Source organism: Hyaena hyaena, unplaced genomic scaffold, assembly GCF_003009895.1.
Source record: "Hyaena hyaena isolate Hyena2069 unplaced genomic scaffold, ASM300989v1 scaffold_96, whole genome shotgun sequence".
Lineage (NCBI taxonomy): Eukaryota > Metazoa > Chordata > Mammalia > Carnivora > Hyaenidae > Hyaena > Hyaena hyaena.
In genome coordinates this window covers 3811790-3835403 of record NW_024080729.1, presented here as the reverse complement: position 1 = coordinate 3835403, position 23614 = coordinate 3811790, and the positions used below count along the sequence as shown (strand labels likewise).

At 53.9% G+C, this 23614-nt stretch overlaps 1 protein-coding gene across 3 annotated transcripts in view; it reads left to right on the top strand.

Moving 5' to 3' along the window:
- The window catches only part of PPARD (peroxisome proliferator activated receptor delta), an 83060-nt gene extending 60256 nt beyond the window's left edge, over nucleotides 1-22804 (top strand). For 2 of the 3 annotated variants that reach the window (XM_039235283.1, XM_039235282.1), the window contains 6 exons: nucleotides 7424-7654; nucleotides 16175-16329; nucleotides 17426-17564; nucleotides 18898-19100; nucleotides 19280-19730; nucleotides 20727-22804. In XM_039235283.1, coding sequence (XP_039091214.1) covers nucleotides 7525-7654; nucleotides 16175-16329; nucleotides 17426-17564; nucleotides 18898-19100; nucleotides 19280-19730; nucleotides 20727-20974 — 1326 coding nt within the window. In that variant the 5' untranslated portion in view covers nucleotides 7424-7524 and the 3' untranslated portion in view covers nucleotides 20975-22804. The remainder of the gene's footprint in view (nucleotides 1-7423; nucleotides 7655-16174; nucleotides 16330-17425; nucleotides 17565-18897; nucleotides 19101-19279; nucleotides 19731-20726) is intronic. The other variant, XM_039235284.1, reaches the window with a different exon arrangement.
- The last annotated feature ends 810 nt before the right edge of the window (nucleotides 22805-23614 follow it).

Genomic DNA, 23614 nt, shown 5'->3' with positions numbered 1-23614 from the left:
GTGGGGCTCCAGCACTCTGCCTGACCCCAGTCAGAGCACACAGCCTGCCAGGGGGCGTCAGGGATGCTCAATCTCGAGGACGTCTAGACCTAGTGGGATGGATCGCCCCAGACCAGGCCTGTCTAGAGTTCTGGGTAATTCGGGTTAAGCTCCTGACTGCCTCTTCCCGTGAAATGCACCTGCCCGATGGGAAATGGAAGGAGTGTGTGCCTCCCCCGCTCTGCTACCAGAAGGCCTGACTTTCTTCTTGGGGCAAGAGCATGGGTACTGGGATGGGCACACTGGGTTTGCTTGCACGACAGGCTCGTGTGTGCAGGTATACACACAACACACGCGGATGTGATGCCAGAAGCAGACTAGTCCAGGCGTTTGTTGTGTGAGAAATTCTTTTGCCAGAGACTCCATTTTTTGTCCAAGGGCAGCAGAGCCATGCCTCGTTCTGGCTGCGGGACCCTGGCCCTGTTTGACGCCAGCACCGACCTCCTAAGTGGGGTGAGGCTGTGACACACTTAGAGGGTTTCTGGCTCTGGCACAGCACCAGGGATGGCAATAGCTAAAACTTGGGCTTCTTGAGCCACATGGAAGTTAAACCTAGTGCCAGGGCATGCTACGTTCAGGGCCAGGGCAGAAGGAAGGGAAATAAGGTCCATTGCAGGGATAGTGGTAGTGGGGTGGCAGCCACCTGTGAAGACCCAGCCTGTGGGCCTGGGCCTGGGGTGGGGGTGGGAGGAGGGCCCCAGGAGATCAAAGTAGCTAGAGAACAGCGGTGGGGGTGGGGGTGGCCTTGGCCTCTGGGAGGTAGGCAGACCTCAGCTGTAAATGGAACAGTCAGGGCTGTGTGAAAGTGGATGGTTTCTGGCGAAATGCGGGGATGAGCCATAGCACAGCAGTTACATCTAAATATGAAACAGCCCAAGGGCTGTGTGTGGGTTTTCGAACAGCCGGACCACCGCCCTCCTCCCCCTCTAGCTGGTCACAGCCAGAAGAGACCATTCCAGGCTGGGGAGGAACGTCTGCTTAGAATCCGAGGACCCCTGCCCCAAATCCAGAACTCTGGCAAGAGCCCAGAACCACCTCAATTTCAAGAGATGACCAGTTGCACCCCCTCCCCCCCAAAACTGATAACAATTCCTCTGGTCACGGGAAATATGGCCCAGTGCACACGGCTCCTTGGAAGCCTGGCACCTTCTCCCAGACACGCCCTGTCAGGACGGAGCTTCTTGTCGCTTCCCTCATCTCCCCAGGGGACCTCACAAGGCTCACCTGTGGGAGCTCGTGAGGATTAGCAGAGCCTGTTTTTCACACACCAGGCATGACATGAAGTGGGAGCTCAGTCAGCTCCCACCCCTCCATCCAGGACCCTGTCCCATCTCCCCAGAGTCACTCAGAGGATCAGAATGTGTGAGGGACTGAGTGAGAAACACTTTGTCAGGTATCTATAAGAGGCAGCGTTGTGGTTTTCCCTCCTCTGTTTCCAGCTGCCAAGGGGGACCCCAAATCTTCATGGCCCTCTCTCCCCAGCTCTCATCACCACAGTCCGGGGTGCATTTCCACTGACCAAAGAGTTGGTTCTAATTGGCCTCACGCCACCTACCCTGTGGTCACTGCCACCACTGTGCTCGTAGCTCTGAGAAACCACATTGTCTGACCCTTCCGTCACCATGCTGCCCATACTCTCGTTGCGGCTTCTCCGAAGCCTCCTGTAGCACCTTTGCCATCGGCCTGGCTGAGGGTTTCTCACGCCTCACCTGCCCCGGCCTCCTCCACCTCCAGACTTTTCCATCCTATGGAGCACGAAGAGTCCGCATGCGGCCCCTGTTGTACACTACTCACAAACTGCTCATGGTGATCACCAGAGTCCTTTTCCCGGTGTTGTCGCCTCCCCCTCTCCACAACCCCATTCTGCCCCTTGGCTAAGGCTCCTGTGTCGTGCCATTTCAGTTAGGACTGTGTTCGGCAGCACACGGCTCAGGCCTGGCAAACAGGGCTTCGTAAAACAGGCATTTCGCTGTTTCACCTCGCACGTGGTCGAGACAGGTGTTCCGGGGCCAGATCAGCGGCCACACCAGGCCCCTTCTTACTCTCTGCCCCACCCTCCGCACCTGTCTTCCCCTGCTCAGAAGGGGCTGTCACACCTCCATGCGCAGCATTCCTGTTCCGGGCAGGAAGGAGGGAAGGCACACCTTTGTCACCTTTTATCATGAAGAAACCAGTATTTTCAGAAGGGCCTCCCAGTAGATTTCTGTTTACGTATGGTTGGTCAGAATTGTGTCACGTGAACATGGTAGCTGCAGGAGAGCTTGGAAAACTGAGTGTTTAGCTCAGCACATGGCTGGTCCAAAGAGATTGGGACTCAGGAAGAAGGGGAGTGGACTTAGGTAGACCATGAGAAGTGACCACCCCAGGCCACCAGTGGTAATCAGAGCCACACGGCTGGCCCAGGGAACTGCCTTGCTCTGGGTCTAGTGATCGCCAAGTTTGATGATCAGGGATTGATCCCTGAGGAAGTGATTTATGCTAACCAAACTCAGGTTCCTGCCAGAGGGGACACCTCTAGGGAGTGACAGCAGGAAGTAGCGGAGATGGGGCCAGAGGTGAGCACAGGTAAAGGGGTCCTGGCGTGGTGTCGGGCGTGCAGGCACCTGGTGGCCAGGTCTGTCCGGTTTTCAAGAGAAGCCAGAAAGCCAGAATTGTTTTAGCTATTTTTTGAAAAAACTCTAGCGTTACAGAGATACCACAAAGATCACCCAGAGCTCCCATATGTCCTCCATCCAGCTTCTCCTAATGTGCACGTGAACTCCGGACACGTACCCAAACTGAGAAACAAACTCTGGTTCGGTGCTACAAACCTAGCGGATTTTGTTCGGATCCTACCACCGTCTTCTGCCACTGTCTTCTTTCTGTTCAAGGATCCATCCTATGTCACTTTTAGTTTTCCTGTCTCCATAGTCTCCCAGCTGTGAGACTTTCTCAGTCAGAAAGGTGGAGTTTTACATGACTTCTAAGTTTTCCCATTCTACGATAATAATTTGGAAATCATACGTGCTATTTACGGTGTCTTGGTTACCTTAGACCTTTTTCCATTTATATTTGCCCAAACTGGTAAAGTTCCTCAGCACTCTTCCATCCCGCTGTCTCCCTCTCATCTTCCACATTGCCATTTGCCGGTTTTACCTTTTTGTTTTATTCCAGTTTAAATTATTTTTGGAACAGGCAGCATGCCTGTAGGTCAGAGTTTAAATAGTACAAAAGGTACCGTGAAATACTTCCCTCCCTTTAGTGGTCCAGAGGCAGCGAGTGTCCCCAGTTCTGTGTAGCCTTCCCGGCTTACACACACACCAGCACACACAGCTGCAGTAGATCCTTCTTGCACGAGGTGGTAGCTCTTCATTGTACGCGTCGCTGTCTTCCCTTCTTAATGTAACATAGAGATACTTCCATTTCAGTCCAGAAACATCATGATTCTTGCTTGCGGTTGCACAGAATTCCTGTCTCCATATCATAATGTATTTGCAAAGGCCCCTGTTAATAGACATTCAACCTGTTCCCCACCTCTTACTCGTCAAATAATACTATCGTGAATAACCAATACCTTATGTCATTTTGCTGCTGTAGAAACAGCTGTAGGATACAGCCTAGAAGGGGCATTTCTGGGTCAAAGGGAATGTGCACCTGTAATTTAGATTGTAGGCAAATTACCCTCTTCACAGGTTGTGCCCATTTACCTCTCCACCAGGGATGTGTGAGGTTATGTTTCCCCACATGTTTGGCAATGTGGTGGCTTTTGTTTGATTTAAGTTTATTTACTTATTTTTGAGAGAGCGTGTGTGTGAGTGGGAGAAAGGCAGAGAGAGGGAGGGAGAAAATCCCAAGCAGGGTCCATCCACACTGTCGGCACCAAGCCCAACAAGGGGCTCAATCCCACGAACCACGAAATCATGACCTGAGCCAAAATGAAGAGTTGGCCGCTTACTCAACGGAGCCACCCAGGTGCCCCAGCATTTTGTTGTAATCTGATTGTGAAAGTATATTTCAGTATCGTTTTAATTTGAGTTTCTTTTTTATGAGTGATGTTCGGCAGCGTTTCAGATGGGTACCTTTTCTGTATACATTTTCATACACTGGGCCCATTTATCTCTTAGATGGCTGTCCTTTTACTTATTCATAGAAATATTTTAGAGAAATTAGCCCTTTGATGAGAGTTGCAGATATTTTTCCCAGTTTATTGTGTTTTGTTTCTTATGATTTCTTCCTACCATGTAGAAAGTTTATAGTTTCATGTAATCAAATTTACTAATCTTTTATCCATAATCTTTTAACTCACAAAGTTTTTATGTCACTCTGTGAGTTTTTAACTCACAAAGTTTTACTGTCATGCTTAGCTCTTCCCCACCTCAAGAGTGTTTTTGAAAAAAACACAAAAATATATATATTTGAGCTATATATATAACAAATATAATAAGTTATAAATATATAAGCTATAAATATATATAATAAGTTTATATATATATATATTTGACACACATATATATAATTTTTTTTTAAAGTGGGCCCTCTGCCCAGTGTGAGGCTCGAATCCACAACCCAGAGATCAACAGTTACATGCCTCATGGATTGCACCAGCCAGGTGCCCAATAGTTCATGTGTGTGTGTGTGTGTGTGTGTGTGTGTGTGTGTGTGTGTGTGTGTTTAACGTTTATTTAGTTTGAGGGAGACAGAGTATGAGCCAGGGAGGGGCAGAGAAAGAGGGAGAATCCGAAGCAGGCTCAGTGCTATCAGCGCAGAGCTCAACGTGGGCTCGACCTCATGAAAGTGTGAGATCATGACCTGAGTCTAATTGGACGCTTAAACTGACTGAGCTACCTAGGCGCCCCCATATATTTTTGTTTTAACTTAAAAGTTTCATTTACTTCTTTGGCCCTTGTCTTGGTGTAAGGTTTGAGGCGGAGATCCATCCTAGTTTTTCTAGATGGCTGTTCAGTTGTCCCAGTACCATTTCTTGGAGAATCCATTTCTTCCCTTTGCTTTGGAATACTGTCTTTATAGTATGCTGAAGTTCCACATGTGTGTGCATCTATTTCTGGACTCTTTGTATTGTCTCTCACTGATTGTTCATGTGCCAGTGCGACAGCATTTTAATTATTGTGCTTTACTATAATTCTTTTTATTCCTCTCCAGCTAATTCCCTGTCATGTTTGCCGAAGTGCCTCCACCCAGCCTCTTTGCTTCCTGCAAATTCCATCTTTTACTCTCTGTAGACAACTTTCCTTCCTTCTTTATTAACTCAAAGAGTAAGGCCATTCCGTATGAGTTTTAACCACCCCCGCCTCAATTGCTATGGTACTTCTTTGTGTTTTCCTCACTCTGTGCGCTTGAATTATTCCCCTCCCATCAGTTATTCTGTTACAACTCCCCCCCCCGCTCTCCAAAACTTCCGACTGCCTTCCTCTGCAGACCTCTCTATCCACAGCTTATCTGAGTCTCCTCTAGGCTAAAAAACTTCTTCTTGGCTTTGCCACTTTCTCAAGGCAGCAGCCTCTTGTACATTTATTTCCTTGACATACTTACCCAAAAATGCTAGTCTCCATTCACTGTCCTACCTTCCTCACCACCACTTATTCTTCAGAGCCTAGGTTTCCATCCTGACCACTTGACTAAAACTTGCCTCACAAGGTCCCTGATGACCTGGCAGTCACCAAATCCAGGGGCCATTGTCAGTTTATCACCCTTACGCTCTGCAGCATCTGACATGGTGGAGCCCTCCCCCGTGAAACAGCCCTTCCCATGACTCTGAGTTGTCCGGCTGTCCCCGTCTCTCCTGCCTCTGGCCAGTGCTCTGCCGTCGCTCTGGAGCCTGTTCCCCTGACCTTCCTTGACAGGTTGCATTCTCCTTTGGTGAACTGAGGCCCTTCCTGTGGCTGTCGCGTCAGCAAGGACACTCCCCATAGCTTCAGATTCCCAACCCCCCAGCTCTTAGACTAGGGCTGAATTTCAAAACTGCATTTTGTTGACAGACTAAGAGGTTATCGTCAGTCCAAACAAGAAAAAATTAAAGCCTGATGGAAAGGAATGAGGAGAGAGGGAAGATTTACTGTCTGTTGGAAGTTGCTTTGCTGTGAAGCAGTGATTCTCAAGCTTGGCTGCACATTAAAATCCTCAGGAAAATGAGAAATAAAGATCCCAATGCCCAGGCTGCTCCCCAGACCGTCAGATGAGAAGCTCTGGGGACAGGCCCAGGCAGCCACATTTCAAAAACTCCCCAGTGGTTCCAGTGTCCAGCCAAGTCTGCGAGGGTAGAGCAGCGTGGGAGAGGGAAGAGCCTCAGCCCACCCCTGCCTTCTGGCTTTGAGCAGTGGGTGGATGGGCATGCAGGTCACTGAAGTGGGGATTACCAGAGGAGGGGTGGGTTTGGGGGAAGACATTGGGCTGTCTGGATAGGTTGAGTTTGAGCTGCCCACGGCAGGAGAAGTCCCACAGATGCTTGAGTTTCTGTAAAGCAGATCTTTTCTGCTCTTGAGCCTCCTACAGCCTGCACGTGCCTAGATAGAGCCCACCTTCCCAGCCCTCCTCTCTCCTACAGCACCCACTGCCCGGCCACCAGGACTCCTCACCGTCCCCCCCACTGTGCTGCCTCTGAGTCTTTTCTCGTGCTGTACCCCCCACGACAAGTTCCATGCCGTCTCCGGTCAAAACCCACCCCACTCTCAAGGCATCTGCGTACTATTCCTGCCAGGATGACTCTCGCCCACGGCACCTCATGTACTTACCAGCACTGACTGTGGCGTTTGTGGGTGCTATTTTGTTTGCCGAGGGTTGGAACTGCCTCCTTCTGGGTGACGACAAGTGTGGGGGGGGGTCACCGCCCAGGAACCCATCTCGGAAAGTCCTGGACAGAACGCATCTCCCCGCGCCTGATGGCTGTGCTGTTGAGGGCCTAGTTGCAGATCTGCTGCCAGTTGTGAGCCTAGCTTAGCAGGGACTCTTGTCCTTTGTCCCCCCACACCCAAACACAGGAAGGGTAGGATCCACTCCCTTCAAGAATTGTGGCTTCGGAGAGCCTGGGCGCTGGAGAACACAGGATGGCTGTTAGGAGGTGCACTGCTTATCAGGAGCTTGAAAAAGCCCCTGAAGTCGTTCCCATCTGGCTCAGAGATCAGGATGGGGCCGAGGAGGCAGGGAAAAGTAATGCGGCGGCTTGTCGCCCTATCTGGTTCATGGAGACTGCTCTGAACCCCACAAACCTGCCTCAGGAACCAAGTGGACAGAGGGTAGAAGGGGAAGTGACTCATGGTGCAAGGAGTGGGGACCGCAGGATAGCGCTGCAGGGGCAGGTGCACCCTCCACACTGGCGCCCCGGGCAGTAGCCCTCACGCAGGCCCTGCTCCATCGCGCTCTCATCCTCTTCTCGTCTGCCCCTGTGCAGGCTGACGGGAACTGCCCTGTAGAGGTCCATCTGCGTCCAGACCCAGATGATGCCAGAGCTATGACCGGGCCTGCAGGCGTGGCGCCGAGGGGACACCAGCCATGGAGCAGCCACCGGGGGAAGCCCCTGAGGTCCGGCAAGAGGAGGAGAAAAAGGAAGTGGCTGAGGCAGAAGGAGGCCCGGAACTCAACGGAGGACCAGAGCGCTCGCTTCCTTCCAGCAGCTATGCAGGTGAGGACGGGGCGGGCATGGGTCAGAGCAGGAAACGCCCTCTGCAGAGAGCATCATGGGTGCAGAGCCGTTCAGGACTGGAGCCCGACACCCTTCTTTCGCGCCCTGTGCTGTTGCTCATTGGCTGCAGGACCTCGGGCAAGTTGCACTTCCTTCTGTGAAACAGACAGGGCTTGTAGGACATGTGGACAGGGAGTTCTGTGGGAATTAAGTGAGCTAGGCTTTGTCATGCGTGTCGTCAGTATTATTCCCGCGGCTATTGCCCAAGGGATCTGGCCAGTCTGCATTAACAACACGCTGGAAAGATCAACTGTACCTGTGACTGTCATGATCAGTCAGAACACCCAGCTCCATCGATCTGGTGCCAATTACGCACATCACCGAGCTGCACTCTAATTAGGTGTCAGTGCTAAGCGCTTAGTGTGGATGACTGTAATTAAGACTACTTTTGTGCAGCCAGGCAGTTTTAGCTTCTCTTATCTCACTTGTTGTTTATCCACTGTTAGTAGCAGCGTAGACATTCTTGTCTGGGACCCTGTACTGTTCTGTCCCTGTCAGCGTCATGGTGTTATGTCCACCTTCGGCGGCACTCAGAATCCACTCCTTGGCCCCCAGTTTTCCCTGCTGCTGATGCTGCCCCTTCCCTGCTCCCGGCCCCTCCCCACCACTTCCCTCCCCTTCCCTCCACACAGGTGCCAGCATGTTCAGTTGACTCTTGCTCCCTTCCCTCAGAGGGAACTCAGCATCATGAGAGGATGTACTTCCAGGAAGGCACGTCCTGATTTTGCTGCTGGCTTCAGCTGAAGGAAATCCTGACCACAGGCGGTGGAGATGCAGGGCGGAGGAGCAGGCCCACCCCACGAGGATGGGCTCCGGAGCCCATCTCTGCGTGGGGAGGAAGCAGACAGGGCAGGGGCTGTTGAGGTGGAACAGGTTCCTACCTAGCCTGTTGCTAAGAAAGGCCCAAATCCTTGAGCCACACTGCTTTGAACCTGCAAAACCAGTCCCTGGATTTCGCAGCACCTCTTCCTCTTCTGAGCATGTGGCAGGGTAGGGTGGTGGGGGTAGGGTACGGGAAAGGCCATTATCCCCTCCCTCTGAGCCCTCCCACATACCCAGGAGTGACCAGCGTGGGCTTGGTGTGACTTCAGGCCTCAGGAGGAAGTATCCCCCAAGCCCCACGGTAACCTATACCCTGTGTGTTGGCTGTTGACTGGGATGAATTTAGAGACGGAGCCTTTCTCAGAAAAGGAATAGCTTACCAGAGGTGATTGATCACATAGTGCTCATAACATGTACTGTTCTGAAATTGACATGGGCAGGGAAGGTTAGGGAAGCAGAGGGAAGATGCCAGGGGCTAAGAATGAACAATCTATGTCACTGAGGACGAGTGAAAAGGGAAGAGAAGGCCATGGGATATGTGGCCTCACCACCCAGCCTGGCCCATCCTGTCCCCACATCTGGGGCCAGGCACACAGAAGCGACCTGCAGAGTAAGGACCTGTCCTTGTACCCCGCCTCGAGGGGCCATATCCTCACAGGGCACTGCTGTTCATGTGCAGACCAGAGTGCAGTGTCTGCGCTCCAGGCAGGGGCGGTGGGTGGACAGGGCAACGGCCTCTTGGGGAGCTTTCTCATTGGGATTAGAGACATGTCTGGGGAAAATCTGCCCAACTGCCCTTGCAGTGCTGTGTGTGACGTAGTATTTAATATATTCCATTTATCAATAAATTGATGAAGGAGAGGTAGGAAGACTTCCTTACTCAAGGCTTTGGAGCAGTTGTTTAATGTGATCATTATGTGTTAAAGCCGTAGGATATAAAAAGTTTGCACAAACTCTATAAGACAAACAACCGAGATATAGAAACAGGCAGTCCCTGGTAGGACAAATACAAATGGCCAGAAAACAAAATGTTTCTCAGTCTGCTCACCAGTCAAAGAAGATATCTTCAAGATGAGATGTCCTTTAGCCTGTCAGATGAGCTAAGAGCACTGTTTTGGTCAGAGGGGAAAACAGGGCCCTCCATCCCCCGAGGGCGGAAGGGCAGCTTGGCTCCACAGGCCAGCACTTTTTACATTCCTTGGGCCCTGCAGTTCCCCTCCTAGGAATGTATCCCATGTAAATACCCGCTCAGAACACACAGAGATTTCCACACTTATTTACTGCAGCACTGCTCACAGAAGCAAAATATTGGCAAGCTCCTATGCGTAGGGAATTGGTTGTATAAACTGTGGTAGAGCTGTCCTGTGGAATGCAGTGGAGTCACTAACAAGGACAGGGGAGGTCTGAATCCACTGACAGGGAAAACAGCTCCTGACAAATTGGGGATACCATTGCTTAAAAATCTTTTAAGTGTCAGGGCGCCTGGGTGGCTCAGTTGGTTAAGCGTCTGATTTCAGAGTTGATTTCAACTCGGGTCATGATCTCACAGCTTGTGGGTTTGACCCCTGCAAGTTAAAAAAAATCTTTAAGTATCATGGAAGGCACTAGAAGACTATGCACACAAAGGACTGTCATTAACTCAGAGAAGCAGAGTCTTGGGGAGGTCGCATCACAAGCTGGTGCACGCCATTATGTGTTATTCTCAAATCTACAATACCCTCATAATCTAAGAAGCAGATGCATTGCTTTTCTTTAACAGGTTAAAGTAATTTGGGGGTGCCTGGGTGGTTCATTCGATTGAGCGTCTGACTCTTGATTTCGGCTCAGGTCATGGTCCCAGGGTCGTGGGATTGAGTCCCATGTTGGGCTCTGAGCTGACAGTGCAGAGCCTGCTTGAGATTCTCTGTCTCTCTGCCCCTCCCTGTTCATGTACTCTTTCTCTCTCTGTCAAAATAAACATTAAAAAAAAAAAAGTTAAAGTAATTTTCTTTCCCAAAAAAGGCCAGCTGGTGAGAGACCCTGGAAGACAGAGCCTCATCTTGTGTTGGGGATCCCCCAGACCAGGGCAGGAATCTCAAGTCTGTGACTATGAGCTGTGGCCTTTGCTGGTGCCTTCACTTCTCCAAGCTCACTCTTTACCTTTAAATTTGATTTTTATTTGTTTTGAGGGAGAGGTAGAGAGCGAGCGGGGGAGGGGCAGAGAGAAAGAGGGAGACAATCCCAAGCACGCTCTGCGCTGTCAGTGTGGGGCTTGAACTCATGAACTGTGAGATCGTGACCTGAGCTGAAATCACGAGCCAGACACTTAACCGACTGAGCCACCCAGGTGCCCCTCAGTCTCTACCTTTAAAGTCTGCCCACCCAAGGGCTGGCTGGGTAAGGTTCTCTGCCACAAGTCTATGACTTTGGCTTCTGGAGTCCCCTCAGGAATTCAGGAGGATGGGCCACAGCCTCGAGCCCTGAAACAGCAGGAAGATCACAGTTTGCTTCCCCTCTCACCCTTCAGAGGTTCTGTGCTGATTCTGCATCTCTATATGCTTGACTCCTGAGAAGGCAGGCAGGACAGGCCACCAGACAGGAGACCCAGGGAAGTTAATGCCGCAGCTCGAGTTTGAAGGCAGTCCGGAGGCAGAATTTCTTCTTTCTTAGGGAGGCCTCGGTCTTTTTATAAGGCCTTCAACAGCGTAATTGGCTGAGGCATTCTCACGTGATGGAAAGTAATGATTTATTTATTTTTATTTTTTGCTTAATTTATTAAAAAAAATTTTTTTTAACATTTATTCGTTTTTGAGAGACAGAGACAGAGCACAAGCAAGAGAGGAGCAGAGAGAGGGGAGACACAGACTCCGAAGCAGGCTCCAGGCTCAGAGCTGTCAGCACAGAGCCCCATGTGGGGCCCAAACCCATGAACTGTGAGCTCACGACCTGAGCTGAAGTTGGCCGCTCAACCGACTGAGCCACCCAGGCGCCCCTGGAAAGTAATGATTTAAATGTTAATCACATCTAGGGGCGCCTGGGTGGCTCACTCATTTGACTATTGGCTTCGGCCGCAGATCATGATCTCACAGTTGCGTGAGTTCGAGCCCTGCTTTGGGCTCTGCGCTGGCAGCTCAGAGCTGCTCGGGAATCTCTCTCTCATCCTCTCTCTCTGTCCCTCCCCTACTTGTGCTGTCTCTGTCTCTCTCAAAATAAATAAATAAACTTAAATTTAAAAAATGTCAATCACATCTAAAAAACACCTTCACAGCAACATCTAGACTGGTGTTTGATACAGAACTGGGTACCATGGGCATCATGGCCCGGCCAAGAGGACACATAAAATTAATGATCTGGTTAATGCCACTGTCAGCATGTTACTTACCCTTCTAAACCTCAGTTTCCTCACCTCTAAAAGGGTAAGTAGACCTGCTTGAAGGGCTTTTTAAGGTTCACATTGGATTAATGGTACAATGTACCCAGCAGACCGCCTGGTACACAGTAGGCGTGCCCAAAACAAGAGATCTTATTCATATAAACACACAGTCTTAACAGGGAAGTCAGGTTTATGTTCAAGTCCCTGTCCCACCATGTATTAGACAGGTGACCTTGGGCAGATCCCTTAACCTCCTCAAGCCTCAGTTTCCTCATCTTAAATGCGGTCAGTTCTATCTTCCAAGCTTTTAGTGGGGGCCTGATAAATGCTGGTTCTTTCCCCCTCCCAGGGTAGAGGTGGAGGTAGGCCCCCAGGAGATGTTTGGGAGGTCAGGCAGGGTGCGGCCGGGGTGGAAGTTCAGAGGCAGCGCTCAGGGCCCAGATGAGGGCCCTCAGGTGAGCAAGTGTGTTTCCTGAGACCAAAGGAGGACCGGGAGGAGGGCCTCGCTGGGCTGGCTTGGAAGAGTGGCGGCTGTGCGGGCGGGTGGCCCTCTGAATGGCACGCCCCAGGGCTGCACCCAGCATTCCTGAGGGACACCAAGGCCGGGACTCCTGGTACCAGGAGGGCCTCTAGGAACCCCGTGGCTCATGAGTGAGGCAGTGGGACCTTCAGAACTTGGTCCTTAGAACTCAGGGCATTCCTCCATCATTACTTTTGGGTAGGGTGGCGATTTAAGGGTAAACCCATAAGCCAGGTGGCCAACTGGGAAGAAACAGAACTCTTTATCTTTAGAAAACCATGCACGCCATACACATGCACGCCACTACCAAACCTCCCCCTGAAGGATGCGTACACTACTGCCCGCCCTAGCCCCTCATCTCCCCTGCCTCTCTCTGCCTTGTGTGTCAGCTGTTTTTGTTCTTATTCCTCTCAGATGGGCAGTGGTGCCCGTGTCTCGCTAGCCTGCCACCACCAAGCCTCGCTGACTGCTTTCAAGTTCTGCAGGCTGCACCTGCTTGCCACCTGGGGGCAGGACATCCGTCTCCCAGTGCCCTGACACCGTCCTCTGGGACGCTCACCCAGGGTCTCTCCTCAGGACCCAGAGCGCAGGCGGCCTTGGTGGCTAGCGGGGCTTCAGCAGCTTGGCGTCTCCCACGGGTCCCTGTGATCCTGATGCCCCTGGGCCGAGGGGAAGTGAGACGCTTGGCTTTGGCCTGGGCCTCTCTGGGTCTCATAAGCAGAGACACTCCTCTCCCCCACAGCCTTGGATTTCTGTGAAGCTGCGGATGAAGAGGTACAACCAGCCAGAAAGAGGAAGGCCCGAGCCTGTGTGGGGTACACAGCTTGGAGAGGGCAGAATTGCAGCTTGCTGACAGGCATCTTCCTAACTTAGATAGTCCTGTGCCTCTTCCAAGCTCTACGCCTTTTCTCCATGGTAGTTGCGTTACTTTTCACCTTAATTCTCGGATAGATACACCTGTCACCTCTGTTTTGCCAAGGAGGAAACTGAGGCCCAGAGGGCAGAGCTGGGTTTTGAGCCCAAGACACCAGTTTGATCTCAGACCACACAGCTCCTGAGTCACGTTCTTACCTCTCAAGCATGCTGTTACCGAGCGTCTGGAAGCTGATTCGGAGGTCTTCTATAGCTCTCACTTTTTTTTCATTATTATTTTTTAAAGTTTATTTATTTGAGAGAGGGAGAGAGAGAAAGGGAGAGAGGGAGAGAGAATGAGCAGGGGAGGGGCAGCGAGAGGGAGGGACAGAGGATCTAAAGCAGGCTCTGTGCTGACAGCAGAGAGCTCAGTGCAGGGCTTGAACTCACAAACCATGAGATCGTGACCTGAGCCGAAGTCGGACCCTTAACCAACTGAGCCACCCAGGTGCCCCCCAAAGCTCTCACCTTTGAGCCCAGAGGGGAGTAACCTCCCTGACAGCCTCATATCTGATTGGTGGCTCCTTCCCAGTCCTGTGCCATCTGCCTGCCCCTCGGCCAGTGTTGCCATTCGCCGTGTCGCGTTCCAGTTTTCTTACCTCATTCTCAGCTCAGCTAGTCCAGGGCAGGGTCTGGATCCCGCCCTGCACACAGCCGGTGCTCATCACCTCTGTTGAATGAGAAGAGAGGGTGGCATTGAAGTACAAATGACCAGACACCTGCCCAGCCTGTAGGGCCACGAGGGAAAACAAGGAAGGCACCACCAAGACGTTGGTTACTGTGGACAAGACTCGGTGGCGGAGGAGGGCTTTGAGACCCAAAGGCAACGTGATTAGAGGTGTCCCGAGTCTAACAGAGGAGGAAGATGTGTAAGCCACAAAAACAACACTGCTTACAGGAAGTAACACAAAGGGAGCCTACATACAGACCACACAGATCAGAGGAGGAAGTGCTGGAAACCCTCCTGCCCAGCATCTGCGCAGGTCTCGTTTGCTCCCAGCAGCTCGCGCTGAGAGTTCTGTTGCCCTGTTATGATGTCTCCAGGAGTGGCGGGTGCCACCCAGCTCCGCCAGCCCCCCAGCTGGCCCTGAGTTCAGGGTGCCCAGAGGATTCCATAGTCACTGAGTTCCCCCTCCACCCCCTCCAGCAGCCCCCTAGCGGCAGAGTTCCCACACTGGGGCTCTTACCTTGTGGAGGAGGGCACCCAACACTGAGTAAACACATGTGACTGTCATGTGGTGACAAAGGCTAGAAAGAAAACCAACGTGGCTTTGCCCTCTGCGGTTCGAGGCTCCCCTGCAGCCCTGTGCCCGGGAGAGGAAGGGAGCCCCCTCGCCCCCGTCTGTGGGCTGAGGTGGGCGTTTCCGCCCCTTGGAATGACAGAAGGTTGGGAGCTAAGTCTCTGGGGGGAGACAGGCCATTTTAGGAACCAGGGACTGTGTCACGCCTGCCCTTGCGTCACCAGCCCAGGACGGCAGCAGGCCGCTGGGTCCTCTTTGCTGGGGTCTGGTCTGGTGCTTGTGCGCCCCTCCCTGTGGCTGAGATGGGGTCTAGCTGAAGGCTCTCCTGCTGGCACTCCTAGGACCCAAGGGGGAGCTGAGGAAGGTGTGGGAAGAGTGGCGTGCACTTCAGTCTGGGGAGGGGGGTTACTCCATGGCAGGGAAATCAAGGTATGCTGTGGAGTGATCTCAATCTGTATTATGGACAGGCAGGAACGCCAGCCTGGGAAATGCTAAGTCTGGGCTCATCTCCCTGGCTTGAGACTCCCTACGGTGCCATCCTGCTCTGAGCCACTGCTTCTCTAGTCTGGGGATTGGGCCCGTGCCCCTGACGAGGTTGCTTGGTCATCAGGAGAGAGAGCAGGGAATAGAGCAGTTTGGCAGGCAGCATGGCAGAGGCAGGACAGGCGGCACATGGGGCCATGCAGCTGGCCCTGGGCTGGGTGACGGGGGCTTGGGGCAGGTCTCTTTTCCCAGGGAAGGGTTCACTTCTCAGTGTCCAAGGGAGAGATTCAGAAGAGATTCCCGGAAGTCCTTACTAAGTGCTCTGGCAGCACATATGCCCTGAAGTCATTGCCACGGCCGAGTGCTTTCCACACTTACACTCGCAACGCCAGTTTCAAACATCTTGTGCATTTAATAGGAAAAAACTTGGGGAAGTTCAGTATGCTGCCCAGTCAACATGACTGATACCTGCGTTCTTTGTACTTGAGCAAGAAGTTTTGTGAGAACAAATTTGAGCTTCTTGAGTGAACCTTTTCAGCATCTCTGGAGTCCATGCAGGAATCACATTTCCCAGGAGAGGGGGGTGGAGGGCAGCTCTGCAGGGGTCTGCACGAATTCAGTGTCTGCAAAACGCATTTCGCACCGCCCACATGGCCCACATAGCAGAGCCTCATAAGCTAGGAGAGCTGCTTCCAACGGTCTAGAAAGATTCTGTCTGCTTCCTCCCTCTTGCTCCTTTCTATCCAAAACCTGGTCGTCTCCCTTGCGCACCCCCCCCCACACACACACACACCCTTTCCTCCCCAGCGGTGACCTCAGCCCAGGAATGCTCTGATTGACCCCGGAGAGTAATAGCTACCATTTCCCAAACACCTGCTGTATGTCCGATCTGGGGAAATGCTTTGGAAACTTTGTGCCATCCTCTCAGAGAAGCCTGTGTTCTAGATGGAGAAGGCGATTCTCAGGTTGACTCCTTGAGGCACACAGCTCTCCAGTGTCTGCACTGAGGGTGGTGTAAATCAGAAGCATGGGCTCTTCCCACCACCTGCTGTGGCCCCAGGGGCTCTGGCCACCTGCCCTGGCCCCAATCCTGGCAGAATGTGAGGTCACCCTGCATTTTGTATCCGCAGACCTCTCCCAGAGCTCCTCACCACCCTCACTGCTGGACCAGTTGCAGATGGGCTGTGACGGGGCGTCGTGTGGCAGCCTCAACATGGAGTGCCGTGTGTGCGGGGACAAGGCATCAGGCTTCCACTATGGTGTTCACGCATGTGAAGGCTGCAAGGTAGGGGCCGCGGCGAGTGGTGGCCGGCAGTCGGGGCTGTGATTATGTGGTGAGTTGACCCACCAGAGAGGCCGGGCCCTGACAGTACCTGCAGCAGAATTCCCACCTGGGAGGCAGCCAGGCCGGTGGGCCCGTTCCAGGCCTCCGCTCTGGGTCCTGCTGGGCACCGCGCCAGCCACCCACAGGGGCTGTCTTGCTGCTGGCGCCCCCTGGGGACGTAGCTCTAGAAGAACCGGCAGGACAGAATGTGGGTCTTGGGCTGAACCATCTCCTGACGTCAGAGCTTCCTGCACCTCAAGGCCTGAAAGGGGTTCTTTGATGGAAAAAAGGAAATTCACATTTATTTTTCCAGTGGTGCTTTTGGGTTGGTCCCTCTGACTGCACATCCATCAAAATGTCACATACATGTTTTTGAATTTATTTATTTATTTTGAGGGATAAAAGAGAGCAAGCAAGCATTAGCAGGGGAGAGGCAGGGAGAGAGGGAGAGAGAATCCCAAGCAGGCTCGGCACTGTCAGCCCAGAGTCTGACTCAGGGCTCGAGCTCCTGAACCATGAGATCATGACCCGAGCTGAAAACAAGAGTCAGACAGGTGCTCCACCAACTGAGCCACCCAGGTGCCCCTCATATATCATTTTATTAAACCACTGCTTAGAAAATACACAGAACCGGATACCTTTATGAATGAATCAAGTTAGCCAGGATACAATTTTATGTTACCAAACTAGCAAAGAAGCATTTAAATAAATAAATCAGGGGCACCTCGAAGTCTGCTTGGGATTCTCTCTCTCTCTGCTTTTCTCCCTGCCCTTCCCCTGCTCTCATTCTCTCTCTGTGCCTCTCTCACTCTCAAAAATAGATAATTAAAGATTTTTTTTTTAAATAATTAAAACATATATTTCAAAAGTTTTAGAGTTTACTTTCCTTCTCCCTTTCCCCTCCGAAAAAAAACTTTCCCTGCATTACTTCTAAATCTCAGGAACTTTTACATTCTCCCATGTAACTGGGGCCCCTGACATAACCCATTGGGCACAGCGGGATTCCCAGCTTTCTCCCTTCCCTTTGGCTTTTCCTCACTTCTTCACTGCTCTTCAGGGCTTCTTCCGTCGGACGATCCGCATGAAGCTAGAATACGAGAAGTGTGAGCGGATCTGCAAGATCCAGAAGAAGAACCGCAACAAGTGCCAGTACTGTCGCTTCCAGAAATGCGTGGCCCTGGGCATGTCGCATAATGGTGAGAGCCGACCCGGGCAAGGCACAGGGGATGCTGGCTCCCTCTGCAGAGCCTGGAGCCAGGCTCCGGGACCGCAGAAACGGAGTGCCCTTGGCAGCGCCTGGCACGCGGCCTATGTGTCAGCCGCCGAGCCTGGAGCCGCACCAGCCAGCCTGAGACCTGCCTTCCCCAGGCTGCTTGGCTCCCGCATGGGCCCCAGAAACCACTCCCAGAACCTCAGCCTCCCAGTCTCAGATGGCCTGACAGAGCATGGCAAGCCACTGCCAAGGCCTGGGATCGCCTCAGCCCTTCTTGGTTATTGAAGGCGGGGAGGAACCAGCAAGTGACCACACGTGTCAGCTGCCAGGAGCCAGGTGGGAGTTTCCTGGAAGCCAAGCCACTCCCAGGGGGCAGGGCCTGCCCTGCACGCCAGGCCTCCCGCAGAGTCTTGTCTTCAGACCCCATGCAAGTAGGATTTTGCAGCCCACCTGTCCCCTCTTTGCCTGTCTGGGTCACCCCCCACCAGGGGCCAGGGGAGCCTTCTTGTTGAAGTGTCTCCACCCACAGCTATCCTCTCTTGCATTTTAGATGGTGGCAGGACCTAAGCCCTCCATAGGAAACACATCCTAGGTGGGGGGCGTGGCAGGTCCCCACCTGCCTCCGTCCCTCCCCGCAGCCTGTAAATGCCTGGGCTCCAGTGCTCGGGTGGGCTGACAGGATTTCTTAGGAGATCTCAGGGCCAACTCCATTCTTCTCACCTTTTCTTTTAGAGAAGCCAGATTTGTATCCCGTTCCGTTACTAATGACTAGTTTTGGAGGCTCACTGTGTGAACATTCTTACTTAACTGTTTTGAAGGTGCCTTCTTAGCGTAGCAGGCAGCGCGTCAGTCTCCTAAGTGTTTTGACGATCCAGTGAGATTTAAGTATTAGCCCATTTTTCTTAGGAATAAAGGTGACATGGCCTGCCCTAAGTCTTGTGGCCTGCAAACTGCCAAGCTGGAACTCAAGTGCAGCCCTTTGATACCAGAGACCCCTTTGATACCAGAGACCATCTTCCTACGTGTCACACTGCCCCGCCTTCTGGCCACAGGGATTCAGTCCCCTCTGTGAGTTAGGGCCCTCGCGTGCCAGGCACTGTGAACAAGACAGCCCCCCTGTCCCCCTGGAGCTGACCTTCTGGAGGGTTCCCCAGCATTTCCAGTGTGCTGGCTCCAGAGCTTCTGAGGGTCCTGGGCTCAAAAAGTATGTCTCCGTTTTTGGCCCACGTACCTATAGTGGAACAAGGAGTTCAGAGGTGCCAGCCCCCGCCTGGGCTCCTTGATTACCTCTCCCTCACCCCCACCCCACAATACAGCCATTCGCTTTGGCCGGATGCCGGAGGCTGAGAAGAGGAAGCTGGTGGCAGGGCTGACGGCAAGCGAGGGGGATCAGCACAATCCGCAGGTGGCTGACCTGAAGGCCTTCTCCAAGCACATCTACAGCGCCTACCTGAAAAACTTCAACATGACCAAAAAGAAGGCCCGCGGCATCCTCACCGGCAAGGCCAGCCACACGGCGGTGAGTGTCACTGCCCGGCCTGGCGGTCCCAGGCTCTGAGCCCTGCTGCCGCCTGCCTGACTTCTGGGAGAGCCAGGCCCCCTCCCTCCCCTAACTTCGTGGTGCAGGCCAGGGGCATGGGGAGCATACGGGCGGGGGACCCCCCCAAGGCCTGGCCTCTAACGGGGCCTGGTTTTCAGCCCTTTGTGATCCACGACATCGAGACATTGTGGCAAGCAGAGAAGGGGCTGGTGTGGAAGCAGCTGGTGAACGGCCTGCCGCCCTACAAGGAGATCAGCGTGCATGTCTTCTACCGCTGCCAGTGCACCACGGTAGAGACTGTGCGTGAGCTCACCGAGTTCGCCAAGAGCATCCCCAGCTTCAGCAGCCTCTTCCTCAACGACCAGGTGACGCTTCTCAAGTATGGTGTGCACGAGGCCATCTTCGCCATGCTGGCCTCCATTGTCAACAAGGACGGGTTGCTGGTGGCCAACGGCACTGGTTTTGTCACCCGTGAGTTCCTGCGAAGCCTTCGAAAGCCCTTTAGTGACATCATCGAGCCCAAGTTTGAGTTTGCTGTCAAGTTCAATGCCCTGGAACTTGATGACAGTGACCTGGCTCTCTTCATCGCGGCCATCATTCTCTGTGGAGGTAAGAGAGGGTGGGGCAAGTAGGCCTGCCCCACACACCCAGCCCTCCTGGGAGTTGGGCCCTCACTGCAGGGCGCCACGCTGAAGCCGGAACAGCATGGGCAAGTGTCTGCGTGATGGTGGCAGTGGAGCACGGGAGGCACCAGCTGTACGCAGAGGGCCGGCTCCGTCCTAGAGATGGAGAGGAGACAGAAAGAAGACTGGAAAGAAATGTGCCAACCTGTTAATGGGATTATTTCTCTCTTTTTGAAGTTTATGTATTTATTTTGAGAGAGCGAGAGAATGAGCAGGTGAGGGGTGGAGAGAGAGGAAGAGAGAGAACCCCAAGCAGGCCCCATGCTGTCAATGTGGAGCCTGATGCACGGCTCGAACTCACGAGCCATGAGATGGTGACCTGAGCCGAAATCAAGAGTTGGAGGCTTAACCGAGTGGGCCACCCAGGTGCCCCTTAATGAGGATTATTTCTGACGGTAGAGAAATTTTCCATCTTTTGCCTGCTTTTTTCAGATTGAGTACAATAGATCAAGTACCCGTGCTAACAGTGCCGCAGAGCTTACCTCACACCAGGCACTGTTCTGGTTCTAGCATACAACTCATTTGATCCCCACAACAATCCTGTGCAGAAGGATTACCCCATTTTACAGATGAGGACACTAACATCAGAGAGTCTGAGTGACCTGCCCATAGCCTCATCACTCGTCTGTGATAGGGATGGGAGTTGAATCCAGGCAGTGAGTCTCTTAACCCTGATAGGATTCTACTGCCTTTTCCAGAAGAAAAAACAAAAAAGCCAAGGGGATTGGCCAGGGCCAGGGCCAGGGGTGGAGGCACTAGAATACTCAGTGGGGCAGTCACTGACAGGCCAGGGCTTGGGTCTGTCACAGCAGTAGGTCTGCTGTCCCCCGCCCCCCAGGGGCCAAGTCACCTACACAGGGTAGGGTAGGGGTAGGGGAGCTCCTCTGCCCCCCTCCCACACCTCTGCCCTGTGTCCCCACAGACCGGCCAGGCCTCATAAATGTGCCCCAGGTGGAGGCCATCCAGGACACCATCCTGCGTGCCCTCGAGTTCCACCTGCAGGCCAACCACCCCTACGCCCAGTACCTCTTCCCCAAGCTGCTGCAGAAGATGGCCGACCTGCGGCAGCTGGTCACCGAGCACGCCCAGATGATGCAGCGCATCAAGAAGACGGAGACGGAGACCTCGCTGCACCCGCTGCTCCAGGAGATCTACAAGGACATGTACTGAGGGTGTGCGCCTGGGGCCTCCAGGGGCAGGCGGACAGTGGGGACAGGCACCACCCACGGGACTTTTCCGTGGAGCAGCTCCCCCCCCACCCCAGCACCGGCCCCACAGGGCACTGCGCCCCACCGGAGCCGGGTAGGAGTCCCATCCTGTGCTCGGACACGCGGCCTCTCGCCCCTGCTCTGCTCTCTGCGCTCCCTTCTGCCTCCTGCTCTTCTCAGGCCCCCTTTCTTCTCGAATTTCCTCGGGCTCCCTCTCTTCCTCTCTCTGCAGGTTTCCCTCTTCCTTCCTCCCTCCGCCTTCTCGCTCCCCACCCCTGTGTCCTCTCTCCTCCTGTGAGACAGTTAGTGTTACTTCACCAGCAGCATGGAACGGGTCCTCTGCTTTTGTCCGCCCTGTCCCCTGTCCCCCAGGGAGCGGGAGGGGTGGGCCCGCCCTCAATCACCGCAAGGGTAGGGGCCTCACTTCTCCTGTCTTCACGGCAAAGGATCTGGGCCATCCAAAGAAACACTAAGCTCTCCAGGCCCGGCTTCCTGGGGAAGCCACTCAGGGCCTGGGCTGACTACGAGTCACCGAGTCGTCACCTCCCCCAGACTGTCACCAGCCTCCCCTCCCCAGCCAACCCCTCTCCAGCAGCACGCCCCAGCCCCACCGATACCAACGCCCCCTGTTCTTTTCCCCAGTCTTCCAGGCCAGTGTCACTGATGGTCCCCTGCGCTGGCCGCTGGGGGACACCCCCAGCCTGGAAGGAGGTGGGCTTCCCTCCAGGTGGGGCCCCCACTGAAGAGGAACAAGCCTCAAGGGCGGCAGAGGTTGGCAGGGGAGGCAGCCAGCGGTGTACTTAATTCTGACCCCAGGCCGTGGGGTCACTGGCACACACACACACCCCACCACCACTCTGCACAGCAGCCACCGACCACAACTCCTGTTCTCCACTCAGTGCCAGGGCCTGGCCTCACATGCAGCCGGGGACCCAGCTGAAGCCCACGCCCCCTCTCCCCGGAGCCGCCACTCCACACACACAAGCACTGACTCACTTTACCTGGTTCCACGCCCGTCACCCTCCCTTCCCTTCCCAGGGACAGATGGGCCTGAGGGGCCTACAGGTGGATGGGCAGAGCTGGGCCAGATCCCTCGGTGGCCGGGGGTCTGCTGAGCCAGCCCAGCACCTGCTCATGTGTGACATCCGCTCATCCCGACGTTCCCACCTCCCTCCCCTTCAAGCGTTTCACCCGGCTGGTCACTGAGCTCACCGTGCGCAGCCTCTGGTGACCAGAGACCTCGCCGGGCCCCGCTCCTCCCAGGGGAAGTACTAAGCCTGAGAGGAGGGGCTGAAGCCCAGCTTGGACGCTGTATCTGAGCAGGAAGTCCGAGAGCCCACCCAGCCTGCTGCTCCAGGAAAGAGACTGGCCTGGAAGGGCGAGGGACTGGTGAGGGCCTCGGAGCAAGCCTGGGGAAGACCTGAGGCTAGAGCCCAGGCTTGCGGGGTCCTGCCCATCCGCCCCTGCCTCCCCTGCCCTGGGCTCCTGCTCTACCAACGAGACTCTTTCCTCTCCCACCCCCACCCTAGGCTGACCAAGGATTGGGGTTGGGGTGCTCCCTTTGAGCCAGCTCTGTGAAGGGAGAGATGCTGTGCCTGACGCCCGCCCCCAGCTCGCAGTCCCCCCCCCAGGTCTGGTGCTGAGGATATAGCTCTTCTCAGTGTCTGAACAGTCTCCAAAATCGAAATGTATATTTTTGCCAGGAGCCCCAGCTTCCTGTGTTTTTAATATAAATAGTGTACACAGACTGACAGAACTTTAAATAAATGGGAATTAAATATTTAAGAGTTGATCTGGGCTGACTCAGTTACTTACATGTTTTTCCCAGGGGGGTGTTGCTGACGGGACTCTCCCCCCTCCTCCACGCCCGTGGCTGGGCAAGTGAGACTTTGGGGTATAGGCCAGGAGAGTTGATTCTGGCTTGTGGGGCTGCCCATCTTTCTCCATCCCCATCCTGCAGAGAGCATCCGGGTTATGAGGGGAGGGGCGGGGAGAGAGGATGCACACACCTTTGCTGTCACGGTACAAACCAGGTTGGTGTGAGGAGGGCCTGGGAGGGTCTCAGAAGGGCCTTGAGTGGTGGGTGGAACTGCAAGGCCAAAAACCTGTCGTTCGCTGTCCATTTTTGACCACCGCGCAAGAGACCAGGGCTTTCCTCAGCCGACACCCCAGTTTTCCCCTTCACAGAGGCCCTAGGAGCACCCGGCCCGCGGCAGCCACTGGGCTGGACCGCAGTGAGGCAAGCGCGGGGTACGCTTTGGTGCTTGTCTAGCCAGGAAGCAGACACCCCTAAGAATTTCAAAACAGGGAACTGACTATAGGAAATTGTTACAAAAGCATTGGAAGTCCTCAAGGATCAAAAGGGGAAACGGAGGCCATCCAGACATCAGTGACGGGGCAGACACTCTCACCCCTGGAGCCGTGTGGGGAATGGTATCACCTAGTGGCCAACACCTCTTGAATCCAGAGACACTGCAGAAACCAGGAGCCCAGAGCCAGCGACTGACTAGCACAGAGTACCGACACCCGCTCGAAGTGAGCGGCCCCAGGAGGCTCAAGCTTAAGGTGATGGTCCGGTCTGACACTTGCCTCCCAGTTGTCT